The sequence below is a fragment of the Pleurodeles waltl genome, unplaced genomic scaffold (assembly GCF_031143425.1).
Source record: "Pleurodeles waltl isolate 20211129_DDA unplaced genomic scaffold, aPleWal1.hap1.20221129 scaffold_130, whole genome shotgun sequence".
In the NCBI taxonomy this organism is placed as follows: domain Eukaryota; kingdom Metazoa; phylum Chordata; class Amphibia; order Caudata; family Salamandridae; genus Pleurodeles; species Pleurodeles waltl.
The window spans coordinates 755,027-774,591 of NW_027149836.1; the positions used below are offsets into that span (position 1 = coordinate 755,027).

At 46.4% G+C, this 19,565-nt stretch overlaps 1 protein-coding gene across 4 annotated transcripts in view; it reads left to right on the forward strand.

Annotated features, from left to right (window-relative positions):
* The window catches only part of LOC138273990 (uncharacterized), a 294,057-nt gene extending 279,532 nt beyond the window's left edge, over positions 1-14,525 (forward strand). For all 4 annotated transcript variants that reach the window (XM_069218921.1, XM_069218922.1, XM_069218923.1 and 1 more), the window contains one exon: positions 14,177-14,525. In XM_069218921.1, the coding sequence (XP_069075022.1) occupies positions 14,177-14,232 (56 nt within the window). In that variant the 3' untranslated portion in view covers positions 14,233-14,525. The remainder of the gene's footprint in view (positions 1-14,176) is intronic.
* Positions 14,526-19,565: the final 5,040 nt, after the last annotated feature.

Consider the following 19,565-nt stretch of genomic DNA (forward strand, 5'->3'; position numbering starts at 1 on the left):
AGAACTCGAGGTACCCAGAGCCAATAACTGAGCTGCACCTTTCAGTGGTTTTTCATTGTGCACCGGGTAATGAGCAATTCATATGGTAAAATATAAATTGTGAAAAATAGTTATAAAGAAAACCTATGTATGTGCACAATGGGCACAAGATGTGGAGTCTAGAAGCAGGGATTATTTGCACATCTCTGAATTTGTGGGTAACCATACTACCATGTGAATTAGAGGGTATTTCTCAAAATCACTTCTTTCTTACACATTGTCTTACATTTCGAAGGTTATAACACGTGTTCTACTATTCTGTGTTCCTCTCAGTCTCTCAATAAAAATAGTACCTCACTTGTGCGGGTAGGCCTAGAGGCCGTGACAAAAAATGGCACAAAATGTAACATGAATATATCAAACTTTTATACTCATTTTTTGCCAAGTGGGTAGCTGTGTTGATTGGGCCTCAGCTCATTCGGCACCTAGGGAAACCTAGCAAACTTGTACATTTTTGAAAACTAGACACCTAGGTGAATCAAGGATGGGGTGACATGCATGGCTCTCACCAGGATGTGTTACCCAGAATCCCTTCCAAACCTCATACTTTGACTGAAAAAAACAGATTTCCTCATATTTCTGTGATGGAAAGTTCTTGAATCTGCAGGGTGTCACAAACTTCCTTCCACAAGGCATTCTCCTAAGTCTTCTGATAAAAATGGTGCCCCACTTGTGGGAAGACCTAGTGCCCATGCCAGGAAATGGCTCAAAATGTACATTTTTAAAAAAAAGACACTTAGGGAGATTCAGGATTATGTTCCTTGTATGGCTCTCACCAGGTTGTGTTACCCAGAATCTCTTGCAAACCTCAAACTTGGACAAAAAACACATTTTCCTCACATTTTTGGGATGGAAAGTTCTGAAATCTGCGGGGAACCACAAACTTCCCTCCGCACAGCTATCCCTTATGTCCTTTGATAAAAATGGTACCTCACTAGTGTAGGTAGGCCTAGTGATCGCAACAGTAAATGGCCCAAAACACAACATGGGTACATCAAATGTTTCCACACAAAACTGACTTGTTTTTTGCAGTCGGTAGCTGTGGTTTTTCGGCCCTCGCTCAGCGGGGACCTAGGAAAACCTAGCAAACCTGTACATTTTTACCCAGAATCCTGTGCAAACGTTGACTAAAAACACACATTTTGCTCACATTTGCGAGATGGAAATGTCTGGAATCCGCAGGAATCCACAAAATTCCTAACACCCAGCAATTCCCCACTTCTACTGATAGAAATGCTGCACCACTTGTGTGTCTGGACCTAGTGCTAGTGACGAGAACTAATCAAACCAAGGCCAAAGGGAGCCCTTGCTTGGGGCCTTGTCTTTTTCTATCACAGTTAAGGTGCGTTTGGGACGGACAATTGCAGCAGTCCTGCTCCTGTGGCAGTGGCTATGGAGTTGTGTTGGCCTTGCTTTTACCTTGATGACTTTGAAGATTTCAGTGCTGCAGTTACCATGATAGCTCTCATTTTTGGCGGTTGCAGCCTCATCAGGCTGTGTGGAGAAGGAATGTGGGTACAGAAGCTGCAGCTTCCGGGCTGATCTCAACCTTGTGGATGACTTCTTCCGCGGTGGCTTCTGGAGTGATAAGAGTTCCCACCTTAGTACTGACAAAGTGTTTCGACTCTGGCATCAGCTGTGGCAGCAGAGATTTTTCAGCCGAGCCTGACTGCCTATCATAGTCTATACCTGATTTTTGCAGATGTTGATGCAATTCATGATCATAACTGATTCAGGAATTTGGGGGACGCCTTTCAAACACTGGTCACTCTGGGCTTTGCTCCCTTTCAGTTGCCCACTCTCTCTGGTTATTCCCCATGCCAGGAACATACTGGGTCTCTACTGTTGGGTGGTTCCTTCTTTTGCTAGGCCAAAGTAAGGCATACTCCCTGCCTCTCTCAGCAGGCATGCAGGATTCTAGGCTCTAGGCAGACCCTCAGTTCCTCCAGCAGAAAAAGCAGACTTCAGGTTGCTTCACCTTTGGAAAAATGGCTGTAATGCGGACACAAGTTCTGGTCAGACAGCAGTCCTTTGAGTACTCCATAGAGCACTCCCTCCCTTGATCACGAACAATATGGAACTGGAACAGAGTGGGGTGGTTTGGATTGCACTTATATACACCTTTTCCAAAGAGAAAATGTGGATCCACTGTCTTAAGGTTTCAGAACCCGGTTTGGGTTGTTCTTTTTCCAGTGTCATGGTCTGGCTACTCCTCAGGCACAACCTTCATGCTAAGTGATGACTCTCACAGCAGGTAGCAGTGATACTGGTTCCAAGCAGGAGTACTGAAAACAAGGGCACAATGAAGTGTGAGATCTCTGCATCTGGCTTTCATCAGGATGTCTGAAGTAGTAATCAGGGACGGACTAAAGAACAGGCCCTGCTTAGAAATTTTCCCAACTTGAATAGTAGTAGCTGAAGTCCCAACCCTCACACCTACTATCTGCCAAATGGCAGTACGTGGGAATAACTAATCGGCAGCCCTTGCTAACTAGAACCTGAATTTCTAAGAGGGACCTCATTGAAATTATAATGGTCTCCACCCTCCGTCCAGAAGAATACCATAATTGTATTTCCTCTCTCTTGGCAAGCTGTATTCAACCTCCTTCTTGTGCCATGTTAAATGAGGAACTCTGCTGCAACAGCAAGGTGATGGAAGGAATGATTGGATTCATCTCAGCCACTGGTCATCACTTGGGGTTACATTCAAGACCATTGTTTTTCACTGTGCCTCTTTAGCCAGAGACAACCTGTTAGAACCCCTTTCACAGGACCATGAGGCACACAGGGGCTAGTGTACTCAACTGTGGCGGTTGAGACCTTTTACGCCTGATGTCCAAGAGCCTGACCTACCATGCATCCTGAGCAACTGGGCCAAGTACCCCTTCTGCACTTGATTCTCAGTGGTAGCTGTGGATGTGCAGCCAAAGGCTTCCTCAGCGGTAAGGGTAGATACAGGTAAGTAAACACAACTCATAACTCAGTATGAATAATAAATCGATGTTCAGTCAAATACTTACTTTTGTAAGCAAAATAATTATTTTATTTCTAACTCTACACATACAGAGGAATAACGACTGTTAGACCTGTCAGCTCTTGGTGTGGTCTCCTTGCACTTCTTTTGCTTCTGACTCCCTATTTTTGGATGCAGTGCTGTAATTTGTTTTTGCTGGCTTTGATACCCTGGGCACTGCTAACCAGTGCTAAAGTGCAAGTGCTCTCTGTCTAACAGATATTGGTAATTGATTTTCCATAATTGGGACTTTTGGTTAACTGGTAAGTCTCTAATAAAGTGCACTATGGGTACACAGGGCCTGTAAATCAAATGCTGCTAGTGGACCTGCAGCACTGATTGTGCCGCCCACTTGAGTAGCCCGGTGAACATGTCTCAGATCTGCCACTGCAGTGTCTGTGTGTGCAATTATGTACTGCCAATTCAACCTGGCAAGTGTACCCACTTGCCAGGCCCAAACCTTCCGTTTTACTACCTGTAAGTCACCCCTAAGGTAGGCCCTAGGTAGCTCCATGGGCAGGGTGTAGTGTACTTAAAAGGGTAGGACAGGTACTGGTGTGTTTTACATGTCCTGATAGTGAAATATTACCAATTGTGGTTTTCACTATTGCAAGGCCCATCCCTCCCATAGGTTAACATGGGGATTGCCTTTAAATATCTTAAGTGCAGCTTCCCAAAGGGAGCAGATAGAGACATGGAATTTGGGGTCTCTGAACTCCCAATTTAAAAATACATCTTGTGGTAGAGTTGGTTTTAGATTGTCTGTTTGAAAATGCCTGTTTTAGAAAGTGGGCATTTTCTTGCTTAACCATTCTGTGCCTCTGCCTGCCTGTGGAATCCACATCTGGGTCAGACTGACAGTAGGGCTGTTCATGAATTCCCTCTCGACAGTGGCACAAAGGGATCTAAGGAATGTCCTGCATATCCTGATGGGTCTCCTGGGCTAGAGTGGGGAGGGAGGGGCTGACACTTAAACCCGAATGGGCTGTGCCTGTCCTCACACACTTCAAAGGCAGAAATGAGTATAACTAGTGGACCCTAAACCCCAGACTTTTAGATACTTCTGGATCAAGAGGGACCTCTGCCAAGGAGAAGAGCTTGATGCTTGAGGAGGACGTGACACTTAGCCTGTTGCATAGCTGTGCTGGCCTGCTGCTTCTGCCCTAAGAGGGAAAGGACTGGATTTTGCTTCCTGCCAGCACTTCACCTGCCAGCACCTGGGTACTCCTGCTGAGGACCCTGGCTTGCCAAGTGGTGCCAATCCTGTTCCTGTGCCCTTAGAAGTTAGTTCTGGTGAGAAAACAAGAAGATCCATGCACCTCGACTCCGAAGGACTCCCGAACCAGTGCTGTTGCACGACCCCGCACCGCTACCTGCAACCCCAAGCCATGGTCTCTGCTGGAGTGCAGTGACCCCGACTGACACCGCAGGCCTTACGCTGCCGCAGCTTCGCCTAAGTTCCACAACGCAGTGAGTCCTGAAAGTGCTGTGTCACCGACGTTTATGACACCCGACTCCCCTGCAGCACCAGCAACCCCGTGATGTGACGGCGACCCTGTGAGGTCATCCATGATGTCTTGACCCACTGGATTCATCGACCCTGCTGGATCATCAGGAACCAACGTTTCGCACCAACAGCGCATCACCTCCCCTGCTCTGCAGTAAGGAACCACCACTGCAGCGGATCCAGCGACTCCTCCCCTACCTGACTCCATGCACAGGCTTCTTTCTTTGCTACCAAATTTACTGTACCTGGGGTTCCGTGTGACTCTGTTGGGAATGACTCTGTCTCGATGCCATGATGATGCCAAATTGAAGCATTTGTGTTTCTAAGCGCTATATTGAAGTTTAAACTTTGAAAATTCATAACTTTGCTTTTGTATGTTGGATTTGTGTTGTTTTGGTCGTGTTTTACTCAGATAAATATTGGCTATTTTCCTAAACAGGTGTTGAATGATTTTGTGGTGTTTTCCCTGTGTTACTTTGTGTGTTTGTACAAATACTTTACACATTGCCTCTGAGATAAGCCTGACTGCTTGTGCCAAGCTACCAAAGGGGTGAGCAGGAGTTATCTGAACTGTGTATCTCCCTTACTCGGGCTAGAGTGAGGGTCCCTACCTGGACAGGGTGCAAACTGACTGCCAACTAGAGACCCCATTTCTAACAATGACATTCATGGACAATAATACAACCTCTTTGAGGTTAGAGCACTAGTTGTTGCCAGGCAAATCCCTGTTCCACTCTACTTCTTATGAGAGTTAGTCCTCATTCACTGATGGCCACATCCAGGCGCATTGCCTGGATGTGGCCACCAGTGAATGAGTACTAGTAGGCCGTACTCAACCATTCCCCTTTGATTCATTTGCTAATTATTCAAAAGTGTTTATGGTCCACAACACCGTTAGCAGGGAGTACCCCCCCTCCCAAGCCTCAAAGGGCCCAGTTCAAGTCTTACCCGCTGCGGCAGTATGGAAGCGTTCAGTGGTGCAGCGACCGCCCTCTTTCAAGTCCTGATCCTGTTCAGGGAAGTCGGGCTGCTCAGGGTACATAATGCAGCACCTGGCAGGAGGAAAATCTCTCCGAGCAGCGCTGATGGTTCATTGTAGTAACTGGAGCTGCTCCCACTCTGCAAATATGAGATAAGTCACTCCAATTGGAGCCCCAGTGAGGGTGCAACATCTCAGGTGGTGTCCTTGCAGTCCTTAGGAAATCAGTCAAGTGCAGGTCTCAGTGTGCGGGCTTGATCCGCCAGTCACAGCTGCAATCCATCAGTCGGTGCTATGACCCAAACACTTGGCCACAGTGGTACTGGTAGCCCTTCCTGGCATACAGAGTTGCTGCAGTGCTACAGTCTCACACGGAATATTCCAGTGTGATCGCTCTCACCACGGCGGTCCCTCCTGAGATATAAATGCAGACATAAGTCACATTGCTTCTGGCCCAGAAAGTTCAACAATGGACCCCTCTGGCATACGGAGATCACTGCAGTGGGGTGGTACTGGCCTAGCACTTCCCGCACGGTGCTCCTCTCATGACTCAGATCACGGCAGCCCTCTCCTGACTTAGAGGATCACCTGACAGTTCTTGCAAATGAGCAACTGCCTGATCAATGTGCAGCAGTTTTCCTCACACCTCCTTCGCAGAGTCCTCTTGGTAGGGCTCCCGTTTGGACCTCGCTCAATCCAATGCGGTTCTCTTTCTCACAAAGCACACTGGGCTTGGCAAGCAGGTGGGTGCTCGTGCTTCAGGCTCCAGGGCAGGTGGTCTTAGTTTCCCTAGGCGATGTCCCCTCACACAGCAGGGATACTAGCAGGCCTTGACCCTAATCCTGGTCACAGGTAGAAGCCTTGCAGAACTTCCCCTTCTTACACGTCCCCTCTGGCTGCGTGGCAGATGACTGATTTTGGGGCTTCAACCTCCTCTTATAGTCCTTTTCCAGACACCTAGGGGCATATTTATAAGCCCTTAGTGCCACCGGAGTGTCACTTTTCGTGATGCTCCAGTGGCGCTATGCCCTGCGCCGTATTTACAAGGTGGCGTTAAGCCAATTTTTGTAGCATAACGCCACCTTGTAAATACGACCCCTTCACACGCAGCCCTTCGCGTGGAAGGGGCGTGCAATGGGAGTTGCTGTGAGCGTGCCACAGCAACACCTATTTCATTTTGACACTGCCTCAGATTTACGAGTTTTCATAAACCTGAGGCAGCGCCAAAATCTAACGCCACCCCATGGGTGGCGTTAGCAAGGTGCAACAAGGAGGAATACTTTTATTCCTCGTTTTTTTTTTTCTATGTGTGCTGCATTCTGAAGCACGCATAGAAAGAGCAAAATACCAGAAATTCTTGTTTATGTGCGGTAAGGTGTCCCTTCCTGCACATAAACAATAATTTCAGAATGATGTTTTGCCACTTCTGTGTGTGCTACAGAATGCAGTACACACAGAAGTGCCAAATCGCCATTAGTGATTGTTTATGTGCAGGAAGTGACACCTTCCCACACATAAGCAATGACACCCCTCAACGCAGACATTCTTGCACAATGGTGCAAGGATGCTTGCGTTGGCAGCTAAATTTATCGCCAGCGCAGGGGACAACACGGAGGTGCGCTGTATTCAATTAAATGTGGCGCATCCCTGCATTGTGAAAATGACAGAGTGTGGCGCTGCAATTTTGGTGCATTGTCGCGCTCTGTCATTTTCCTATAAATATGGGCCCAAATGTGGTATGGGTCTGAGTCTTTGAAGTTGTATGTTGGGGTTCTGCTTCTTTTGAAGTGTACATTTTCCTTGAAAGGTTGTCTGTCACAGCAGGCAAGATTCTAAAACCAGTTGTCCCACAACACAGTTCATGGAAGTGATCATAGTTCACACCTCAATGTCAGCCACAGTAATATGTGCATTAAAAGGTCAGTCCTTGGCTCCCAATCCTACTCTTTGTGGTTCCGTTATCACTCCATCTCCTTTCTTGAGATGTGCCCAGGAAAGGGCCACTTCCTTGTGATCTATTACTGAATCAAAATGAAACCTTTTGAAATGTAAAGTAAAAGTCTCTTCCTGCCTTCCTCCAGTGTCCCACCCAGCTCACAGGAATGCAACAATACATAAGTCTTCCGAAGGGATTCCTCTACTCCTCATGGCTTCACCAGGCAGGCCTAGTCTTCCCAAAATGGGACCCAGGGTCGGCCATGTAATGTACCATTGCAGGCACACTTGCACTTAGTTTACTTTCAAAGCACACATGCTCTCTAGTACGGTTATCTCCATGCATTGTGCCACTAAAGACACACATACATTAGGCACACACATTAAGTCTGCGTACAATGCTCAGTACTGTAGCTTTTCTGTATTGTACCAGGGTATGCTATTTGCAGACACACACTCTGCTAGCACACACACTCACAGTATGCCCACTGCACAACACAAACCTTCATGTATTGCACTTCACGCAAGCACACATATACCTAGCACATGCTTCCATTGCGCACACACTGTACAGGACTATATATCTCATGTATTCCTCACATGCATTCATACACTCAGTACATGCACTAACCACACATATTCTATACAGTACTGCTCTAGCTGTGTACTGTACACTTCTCAGGAATGCATCCATCCAGCACAGAGTCACCACTTGTGTGCTACTCAGTACTCCACACCTACCTAATGTATGCCAAAGGTGAGTTAAGCACACAGGACCGAAGTTTTTAAAAATGTGAGTGCGCCTGTAGGCCTCACTGAAGTGACACAGGGTAAAAAGGACCTTTTCACTATTACTGGTCACCACACAATATGCTGCCACCACTGCACTTGTGGTACTTAACTTTTGGTCAAGGCAGTACAGGTTTGGGGTCCCCCCCGGTGCAACAAGACTGCAATCCGCGAGACAGGCTTATGTCATGGTGCACATGCATGATCCATGTTTACAACAAAGAAATCAGCATTAGAGATCCAGACAAAAGTACAGTTGGGGGCTCTGGGCAAGGGTATACATCTCTAATCATGCAGAGGACATTTCTGTCCCACCACTCATATGCATTTCATTCTTGGTCTTGCTTCAGTAGAAAAGCCTTTTGCAAATCAGTCTTAGTGCTGATCTAATAGTAACAATTCATCCTGAACTGCCAAGTCAGGTTCCCACAAGACTGAAATACAAGCAACCTAGACTAATTTTGGCCTACTTGAGCCTTAACAGTAAAAGGTGTAATTTGAGTCACGTGGCTCAGTGAGTGCAGGATACATGTCTGGGCAAACCTATTGCGCTATCTACTGCAATAGGGTTGCAGAATGAGTGCTTGAATTAATCTCAGCCACTGGCGATTGCATGGGCTACAATCCAGACCTACATGTGTTCCATCTGTAAAGGACCTAGCCTGGGGCTTTTCATATGTTGTTGATGTGCACCTGTGTACATCCCATAATATTATTTTTTAAATATCACTTTTATTGGCTTTTTGCATTTAATAAAAAGAACAACAAAACAGCGTACACAGAGACAGGCAATAGAAAAGACTTCAAGATATGGTGCAAGCTGCAAACATTACAAGTGATAGCCTGAGTCTTGCTATTGCAAGATGACACACAATAATACCAATGCTTAAAGAGCAGAGCGAGAATTAGGAGGTGGGGTGAGGTCGAAGTGAAGTGCGCACAAAATCTGAAGGATCATGTGCGGAGGGGGCATGAGGGTGGACACAACATAGTGGAGTTGCAAAGATAAAGTATAGTGGAGCTGCAATCAGGTGGTGACATAATGTGGTCCAGAGTAAAAGGAGACTAAGGGTACTACGTCCAGGGGATTTTAGGGACACAAAGGGACTAGGGGATAAGATATACAGTAGGGTGTCAAAACAAGAGTGTCGGAGTGGTGGAATCAAGTGAGGAGGTCGCCTGGTGTTGTTAGACTGCCAATAGTGGATCCCATTCAGGGGAGATAGGGCATCTGTAAATGTGACATGCCTCTTCATATTGGAGAACTGTTCCTTCGCAGCTCCCCATTTTCGTACAACACCCTGCCATGCCACCAATGATGGAGCACTAAAGGCCTTCCATAGAAGTATAAATGTTCTCTAGCCCAGTAGCAGGGCCAGGCTAGCAAAGCATGTGTATTTTCCTTCATTCAAAAATGCCTAGGGTGCAAGCTTCCCAGGAATGTAGTTCAGTGAGTTTGGTGACTTCACACAGTGTTTTATATATACCTTGCTAGCAGGTCTGGAGATCAGAGCAAGACCATAGCATGTGTCGGAGGTTTGTGTTGTCCGACTTTTAGCTGGGACAAGTTAGATTCGCAGTTGGGAAGTGCTGATTAAGTTTTGCGGGGCTCAGATATGCATGATGTAGAACGTGGAACTGTATGTTCTTAAACCTAGCATTTCTCGAAATAATGTGTGGAAAGACTAGTGCTTAAGTCCATTTCTTGTTGTTTAGCACTTTCCCAATGTGGTCCTCCCATTTGGTGTGGAGAGGGCCCAGTGAGGTACCATTGTGACTGTCTATCCCCTTATACAGCCATGTGATTAAACAGTGTCCCTCCCCCATAGTGAGTATCACTTGTAACACGGCGTGGGTAAGGGGCTCTTCATCCTTAGTCAGCCATAGCCTGTAGCAGGTATTGTGGAGTTGACAACAGGTAAGGAACTGCCCAGCCGGAAGGCCAAAGTCTGTCTGGAGTTGAGCAAAGGAGAGACGATGACCATCTCAGAATAGGTCACCAGCTGTGGTTATAGAACTTTCCTGCCAGCTACGTAGAGCTGCGGCCGAATATGTACCTGGGTAGCATGGGAGGCCCAGTAGAGGGAGCACCGGAGCATACAGAAGGGTGTGGCGTGTGAAAGTGCGAGTCCTGGTGAAGCATTTGTAGGCAACACAAACTTGGTGCGAGCGTGGGGGGTCTGGTACTGTCTGGGAGTAAAAGACCTCTGACAGTGGTAGGAGTAAGGAATGTGAAGTGGTGACAGGTTTCGCCAAGATTATGATGGGCTATTTACCTAGTCAGCCACTGCAGTTGGGCCACCAGCAAATATGCTTCAAAGGAAGGGGCACCCAGCCTGCCCTCACCGGTAGATAATTGCAGCTTACACAGAGGGTGGCAGCCAATTCCTCAAAAGAGTTCAGTCAACAGGGAGTCAAGATCCTGAAATAAACTGTGGGGGAATCACCGGAAGGTTAGCAAAGTAGTACAGAAAACAAAGCAGGATCATCTTCTTTGATAGTGCAGTCCCCTCCACCGAGGCAAGTGGAAGTTTTGTCCAAAAGAACACTAAAGATTTCAGCAAAGCTAACATGGGATGCAGATTGCTGTCAAAGAGATCAGCTGGGGAGTGATATCATCGGATTCCCAGATGTCTGACTGCTGAGTTTTGCTAAGTGAGGGGAATGCTGCTTATAGTGATTGTGAGGCCATGTTATTGTGCAGTGGGGAAATGGAGGACTTGCTCCACTTGACCATTAAGCTGGATATCCTAGCAAATGACTGCAGCACAATTTGGATCCTTGTTGGGTCTGCTCGGGTGTCGCAAAAGAGCAGGAGAAGGTTGTCAGCGTAAAGTGACACTGTGTGTGTCCTGTCCGCAAAGGGGATACCCCAGGGTACGCCATCCGGGCAAAGCCAAACAGCCAGAGGTTCCATGGCCGTTGTGAAAAGCAGAGGTGAAAGCGGGCACGCCTTTCGTGTACTGCATTCCACTGGAAAAGCTTGTGAGATGTGTCAGCCCACCAGGACCGGTGAGGGGGGTTTTGTGTATAAAAGTAATGTATAGGCAAGAAGGTGGCTACTGATGCCAATCTGTGTAAGTATGCCAAAAAAGTAAGTCCAGTTCAGGGAGTTGAATGCCTTCACCAGGTCCAACACCAGGCACACCACAAAAGGATACCGGTCCTGTACCTGGTTCTAAAGGTATAAAATGCACCGAAGACTGTGAGACATACTGTGCCCTGGGACAAACCCGTTCTGATCCGAGTGGATGAGTTCCAGCAAGATTGGGGCATATTGAGCGGACAATATCTTCTCGAGGATTTCTAATTGGCTCCCAGAATAGCAATGGGGTGGTAGGAAGCTGCGTTGGTGGGGTCCCAACAAGGCTTAGGGATAGAGACTAATAAGGACTCCTGGAGAGAGGTTGACAGTTTGTGAAACCGATGGGCCTCTTTTTACATGTTGGCTAGCTGATGTGCAAGGACCTCAACATATGAGCTGTAGTATTCTATAGGTAGCCCGTTAAGGTTAAGGGTTGTATTTCTGGCTAAGTCTTGAATTGCCTGTTTAACGTTCGCCGGTGTTGTAATCGCGTCCAAGGTGTCCGGTGTAGTTGAGTTGATGCTCTGTATGGGAAGGTGGTCAAGGAATGGTACGGTAATACCCCCGTGGTCTAGACAGGGCGCTTTGTATATTTGGGAATATAATTGTGGAATTCTTTAAGGATGTAATGTTGAGTACGGAGTGCCACCCGGGAGGGGGAGTGGAGCTCAAGAATGGGGGCTTCCTTTTGCTCCTGATGGATTAGCCAATCAAGAAGATGTCTCAATTTATTACCTCCCATGTAACTTTTGGCCATGTATGCAGTAAAATTGAAGCATTGCAAACGCTCCTAAAGAGAGACGTGTTTGCTTTTGGCTTTCTCTAGTGTGGAACAACGGGATGCATCCTGTTCAATTTGGTGCTCTAGCAATGGCAGGGGCTGTTCTGCCTCCGTGATTTCCTTGTATGACCTACAACAAACGCCCACCACTTCTTGAAGACAAATACTGTGGGTCACGTCCTTGAAGGAAGTTTGATGGAGGCAGTGTCATTGTTTTCAGTAAATAAACTGCAAATATGGGAGCTTTGGTAATCCCGAAACACTGGGTCTTCAAGGCAGTCTTAGGCTAGACATCAGGTGGGAGTGGAGTTCGGGGCAAGGGATTGCAGGTCCACAGTATGGGCATCATGATCAAATAGCACTTGGCCCAGATAATCATCAGCCCCAAAGGAAGGTGCAAGTGCTTGACAACATAGCATGCAGTCCAGGCACATAATTAAGTTGTGGGGTGTGGAATAAAAAGAGTATACCTGTGAGGTAGGATTAAGGGCCCTTCAAGCATCTACTAGCGCTGACTGCTTCACCCAATTTGTGAACCGGTCTGTGTGAGTGTAGAGAGGACAGCGCGGTAAAGGTGAGTGAGAACGATCTAATTGTAAGTTGAGAACACGGTTATAGTCGCCTCCCAGAAACCATGGGAGATGGGTCTTCTGAGAGAGTATGGCAGAGAGTGTAGTCCAGAAGGTGTCTTGATTGAAATTGGGCCCATATATACTCCAGAGTAAAACTGGGAGGCCATTAAGGCAACCTTAGAGTTACACTTACTGCCTTTCTTTGTCAACCATAGTATTGATTGCCTGAAAGGGAGTCACTAGCTGAATCCATATCAAGGGACCTCTAGTGTATGCTGAGTATGTGGTAGCATAAAGTGAACCACACCATTGCTTTTGGAGTCGTGGCAGTTCAGTTAAGATGATGTGCATCTCTTGAAGAAAAGCTATATGGGGCTGGTGATAAGATATACTGTGAAGCACTTGCATGTACACTTCCTTTGCCGACCGGGACGGACATGGCTGACCCCTTACTTTATGGGTAATAATAGATTGGACATTTAATTCCAATAATATGGAAAGAGAATCAGTTTAAAGATCATGCAAATATAAGCCTTGATGAAGTCCTTTTGTGTAGGACGAAACGCGTTGGCTGATTGCTCGTTTGTTGAAGAAAAAGCAATAATAAAAAGTGAAGATGTTTAAAAGGCAACGTTGTGTTACTGGACTTTACTGACTTTGTGCAGTGGTGCACTATCCATATCTTTTTGTATGTAATCCTTTCAGGGTTGCCCCTTTGGTGGCAGGTGCCGTGATTTGTGCACAGGTATAGCCATAGATATTGGGCGACAATATAGTTCACAGCGTTTTAATATTTATGGTACTCTAAGACAGGTGCATTCTTAAGGTTTAACTCGCCACCAATTCAATAGCAGTTCATCATCTGAACTGTACACTGACGGTAGAATCATTGTCATGCAGCACTGCCATCATACCACCCTCCAGAGCAATTATCATATGCAGAAATGTGTTTGACCAATCTGTGCATGGGCAAAATATGCTATTTTTCCATCAGCCTTTGTTTACTGAGCGCATGTAGATTCCCTATTTCCATTAATTATCCCAAAATAAGCCAGACTTTTCGAAATGTCAGATATATCGCCCACATACATACAAAATAGAACACTTTCATCGTGGCCATTTGTCTAGGCCAAACGCTGATAAAAATGCTGTTTATTATTGCCTTTAGTACCATTACATAGTTGCCGACTGCATTTTATGCTACTGCCTTCCGTTCCGTCATTTAATCCTTACATTATGTTTACTCCTTTGCCTTTTCTGCCCTTACACAACTGCCTTCCGTAAACTTACACCACCGTTCTCTATTGTACTATTTCACCCACCCCCATTACAATCTGCACAGGTAAGGTAAAGGGCAGTCAAGTTGAACCCGCCTCTGATTGACACAACGGGTACACCCTGAAGGGTAGTCTGGGGGAGGGGGTGTCTAGGAAAATTAAGTGGTTGAATTGTTTGCCCTTTATTTTTCTACTCCAGGTCGCCAGAGCCATCTACATGACTCACGCATTCAGGTGGAAAAAGAAGCTAGTTGAACAAGATGGCTGCTGCCTCGCCTGGCTGAGACTGAACTCTGTCAACAAAATGAGGGGTGGACTCTTTGCAGAGGTCCATCTTTTCGAAATGAATTGGTACAGTTGGTGAAGGTGATGCTTAGAGTGAAGTCAAAACAGTACGAAGAGCAGCAATGGATAAAAAACACAGACCTATGGCTCCAGCTCTTTGCCTCTTCACTGTTGCACAACGTGCTCCTGCGTCTGGTTCTTAGGATGCTGTTCTAGAAGTTGTTCTTAACAGCGCTCAACTTCTTGCTCAATAAAAGCTTGTCTTTGCCCTAACCACATCTTCTCATTTCTCTCTTAATGTGAAAACTAAACGCCAAAAGACTCCTGTGTTATGGTAAGTATAAAGTATGGTAAAATCTGTCCTATGTTCGTTAGAAGGGAAAAACATTCAAAGTTACCATACCGCAGTTGTGAGCCCACCGGCAGTATTTCCAACCTAGGAGAAAAGCTAGCAAGAGTGAGTTAAAGCCTAGGGAAACTCATTGGGTATAAAGCTGGCTGACTGTGTTTGACTGCACTGAACGAGACTGTGAATGTATTTCCTAACAGTCTCACTGTTCAGTAGAGACGTAGGCAGTACAGCACTTCTCAGTTTTCTACAGCTGTATCTGTGCTCTTGTTACTATTTCATGCCTTTGCATTTACTTCATTGAGGAACATGCACCAAGTCCTGCAAGCTATAGTAAACATTTCTCAATATGTGTGGGATGGGAGACCCATTCCCTTGTTTCCAGGGCCCTAACAACAAGTAATGGATCTCCCAGGCTCCTTGAATTCTTGCCCTGGACGAAGAAGGTGTTTTTACATTATTCACACCAAAGGCATCGTGGGAATTCCAGTTGGGGTGGAGACTGGTAAATAGAAACACTAGATCTTGTGTATTACCAAATTCACCCTCTATGCACTCTGGCCCTCTTTTTCCCTAACATGAATCTCTGTACCAATGACCTATTCACACAAGTATGCTAAATTGTTTTTTTGTTTTAAAAAATATATATTTTTATCGTTTTTTTTTGTTATGAAATGTACATGCAGGAGAACAAATTATTAATGGATACGGTATTAATGGAGACAATATACCAGAAAGAAAATACAGTATTACAGTTAAAGGATAGATAACATCACATGCGAATGTCACCAGGTTTGATTAAGAAAGAAACTGGGAAAAAAATGGTGGTGGAGACCAGGGGGGTGCTGCATGCACCTCGCTGCAATGGCAATAACGGGGGATGCGAATGAAAACCAGGGAGTGAAAAGGATATATACAAGGGTTGGCGATGGCAGGTAATCAGTGTCAACGGAGAGGTATTGGATGTACTTTTAGGAGTGAACTATACACATGGTTGGGCAAAGTTGGGAGGGCTGGATGACCATGCGGGAAAAGAGATGAAGGTGCAGGAACAGAACTTCACGGGAGTCTGTTCCGCCTCGTATCAGTGTAAGGGACTTATAGTCATGAGGTAGCCTAGGTTACTAAATGGAGGTTTCTGCATCTGGCGCACCTGCCAAGCACTGATTAGAGAGACGGTCTCCGTACGTCACAGGTGGGTTTCATCTTGTTCGGCTATCTTTAACCCCTTCGCTGCCAGGCTTTTTCCCCCTCCTGTGCCAAGCCTTTTTTTGGCTATTTGGGGCAGTTCGCGCTTAGGCCCTCATAACTTTTTGTTCACATAAGCTACCCACGCCAAATTTGCGTCCTTTTTTTCCAACATCCTAGGGATTCTATAGGTACCCAGACTTTGTGGGTTCCCCTGAAGGAGACCAAGAAATTAGCCAAAATACAGTGTAAATTTTGTTTTTTTCAAAAAATTGGGAAAAAAGGGCTGCAGAAGGCAGCTTGTGGTTTTTCCCCTGAAAATGGCATCAACAAAGGGTTTGTGGTGGCAAGATCACCATCTTCCCAGCTTTCAGGAACAGGCAGACTTGAATTGGAAAACCCAATTTTTCAATACAATTTTGAGATTTTACTGGGACATACCCCATTTTTACTATTTTTTGTGCTTTCAGCCTCCTTACAGTTAGTGACCAAAATGGGTGAGAAACCAATGCTGGATCCCAGACAGCTAAACATTTCTGAAAAGGAGACAAAATTCTGAATTCAGCAAGGGGTCATTGTGTAGGTCCTACAAGTGTTTCCTACAGAAAATAACAGCTGAAATAAAACAATATTGAAATTGAGGTGCAATTTTTCTCCCTGTTTTACTCTGTAACTTTTTCCTGCGATGTCAGATTTTTTAAAGCAATATACCGTTACATCAGGTGGACTCCTCTGATTGCGGGGTATATAGGGCTTGTAAGTTCATCAAGAACTCTAGGTACCCAGAGCCAATAAATGAGCTGCACCTTGCAATGGGTTTTTATTCTATACCGGGTATACAGCAATTCATTTGCTGAAATATAAAAAGTGAAAAATAGGTATCAAGAAAACCTTTGTATTTCCAAAATGGCCACAAGATAAGGTATTGAGAAGCAGTGGTTATTTGCACATCTCTGAATTTCCGGGGTGCCCATACTAGCATGTGAATTACAGGGCATTTCTCAAATATACGTCTTTTTTATACACTGCCTTACATTTGGAAGGAAAAAATGTAGAGAAAGACAAGGGACAATAACACTTGTTTTGCTATTCTGTATTCCCCCAAGTCTCCCGATAAAAATGGTACCTCACTTGTGTGGGTAGGCTTAGCGCCCACAAAAGGAAATGGCCCAAAACACAACGTGGACACATCACATTTTTTCACAGAAAACAGAGGTGTTTTTTGCAAAGTGCCTACCTGTGGATTTTGGCCTCTAGCTCAGCCGGCACCTGGGTAAACCTAGTAAACCAGTGCATTTTTGAAAACTAGACACCTGGGGGAATCCAAGATGGGGTGACTTGTGGGCTCTGACCAGGTTCTGTTACCCAGAATCCTTTGCAAACCTCAAAATTTGACCCAATAAACACTTCTTCCTCTCATTCATTGGTGCAAAAAAAAAAGATCCCCGGTGCCTACTTGTTTCTGCCCCCCTTGGGGGCAGATTGACCTAAAACAGCCGATCTGCTCCCAAGGGGGGCAGAAATGGTCTAAATACAATTTGCCCCCAAGGTGAGCGACCCTTGCCTAATGGGTCGCTCTCCATCTCTAAAAAACAAACAAACCAAAAACACCTATTTTTTTTTAGCCCTGGCGCCTAGAGGTTTTGATCGGCCTAACAATAGGCCAATCTGCCCCCGGGGGGGCAGAAATGGCCTTAAATAAATTTGCTCCCCCCATCCCCCCTGGGAGCGACCCTTGCCTACGGGGTCGCTCCCCTTGCGTGATGCTGGCGCAAAAAAAAAATCCCTGGTGCCTAGTGGTTTATGCCCCCCTTTGCCCCTCCAGGGGAGCGACCCTTGCCTAGGGGGTCGCTCCCCATCTGTAAAACAACAACAAAAGTCCCCGGTGCCTAGTGGTTTCTGCCCCACTTGGGGGCAGATAGGCCTAATTAAAATAGGCCGATCTGCCCCCAGGGGGGGCAGAAAAGGCCTTTAAAAAAATGCCCCCCCGGGAGCGACCCTTGCCCAATGGGTCGCTTCCTTATGCCAATTTCCTTTAAAAATTTAAATTCCTGGTGTCTAGTGGGCGTTTTAGCAGCCGGATTGCTTTACAATCTGGCTACTAAAACACTGAGAGAGACTTCAAAGGGAAGGTAATTCATTTCCTTCCCTTTGAAGCCTCTCCGGCCTCCTCCACGTGATCGGAAGAGAAATGCAAAGCATTTCTCTTCCGATCGTGCTGGAAGCTGAGCTTCCAGCGCGATGGGAGAAGGCCTTGTGACAATCAGTGCGCGATTGCGCGCTGACATCACAGGGGGTGGGTGAGGGGGTCAGGGTGGAAGGGGAAGGGCTTCCCCTTCCATCCCTGCCTTGGGGGGGTGGAGGGGAACCCCTCAGAGGGAGTGCTAGCGCTCCCTCTGGGCTCTATGCCCAGGACGTAATGGTTACGTCCTGGGCACACAAGCACTGTGCCTCAGGACATAACCATTACGTCCTGGGCACAGAAGGGGTTAAGAACTGTGCGTGAAGTGTAGCCCATTGTGAGGAGATGAGTAATTTGTGGAGATGACGGACCTCCTCGTAGCAGAGAGCGTCCTCCTATGCCCATCTCTATTTGCGCAGTGCCCCATTCCAGGCCACCCCCAACGGGGCTGCTCGCAATAGCCACTGGAGTGTAAGTGCGCCTGGCAGGGAGAAGCACCAGCACAGCACATCTAATGCATACCTAATGTTGCTTCCATTGCTTAAAGATACCTAGGGCTGTTGCTTCCCATGTGCAGTGATCTGGCAGTTCTATAACCTCCTGTATGTTGTTGTGTATTGTCTGCCAGTAGTTTTGTAATGTCGGGCATGACCATAACGTGTGAGATCGGCATCGGTGTGTGATACTGGGGGCAGGTGATATGCGTATTTTGGTAATAGTGTCTCAATAGGGTGTGGGAAAGGTACGCTCTGTGCAATATAAAGAATTGGATATTTTTAAATCAAGAGTTACAGGCGACCTGTTGGGGATGCTGTAGCGCCTGTGTCCACTCCTTATTGTGAAGTGCTTTCCCGATGTTATCCTCCCGTTTATGCTGGAGTGCTGTGAGTTTGATGTCCATGAGCTCACAAATGGCCTTATATAGCCATGTTATCTGGTGATGGCTGTCACCCATGGTGAGTATGGTGTGCATTATCGAGTGGGTAGAGGATTCAGTTTCCGATGTGCCCCAGAGAGTGGGAAAGGTGAGATGGAGTTGGCAGTGAGTAAGGAACTGTCTCTGTGGGAGGCCATAGTCCGTTGTTCGTTGATCAAAGGTGAGGGACTGGCCTTCCAAAAACAGGTCTCCCACTGTTGTCAGTCCAGGGTCATAAAGTTCTAGTTGTATAGTATCCCAGGAAGCGAGGGAGGCCAATCAGGGTCATTGCTGGTGCATATGCTTGGATTCTGCCTTCAAGGCGGTTTATGCGGGCATGCAAAAACACGCTACTTCTACTTGTACTGGCAAGGGAGAGGAGGGCACAGCCCTTAGCAGGGCAAAGCCTCAAATTGTGGCTCCTGATATGAACCCTTGATCATCGCTGGACTCTACCAAGTACCGTTGCGCTGTCCAGCACGACTGCCATTGCAGCTGTGCAGCCAGAAAGTATGTTTCAAATGAGGGGGGAACTCAGTCCTTCCTTACCCACCGGAAGCTGCAGTTTTTTGAGAGCGATACTGTGGTGCCCATTGCTCAAGATTAGTGCACTTAAAACAGAATCTAGGGCCAGATGTATCATATAACCGATTTGCGATTCTCAAATA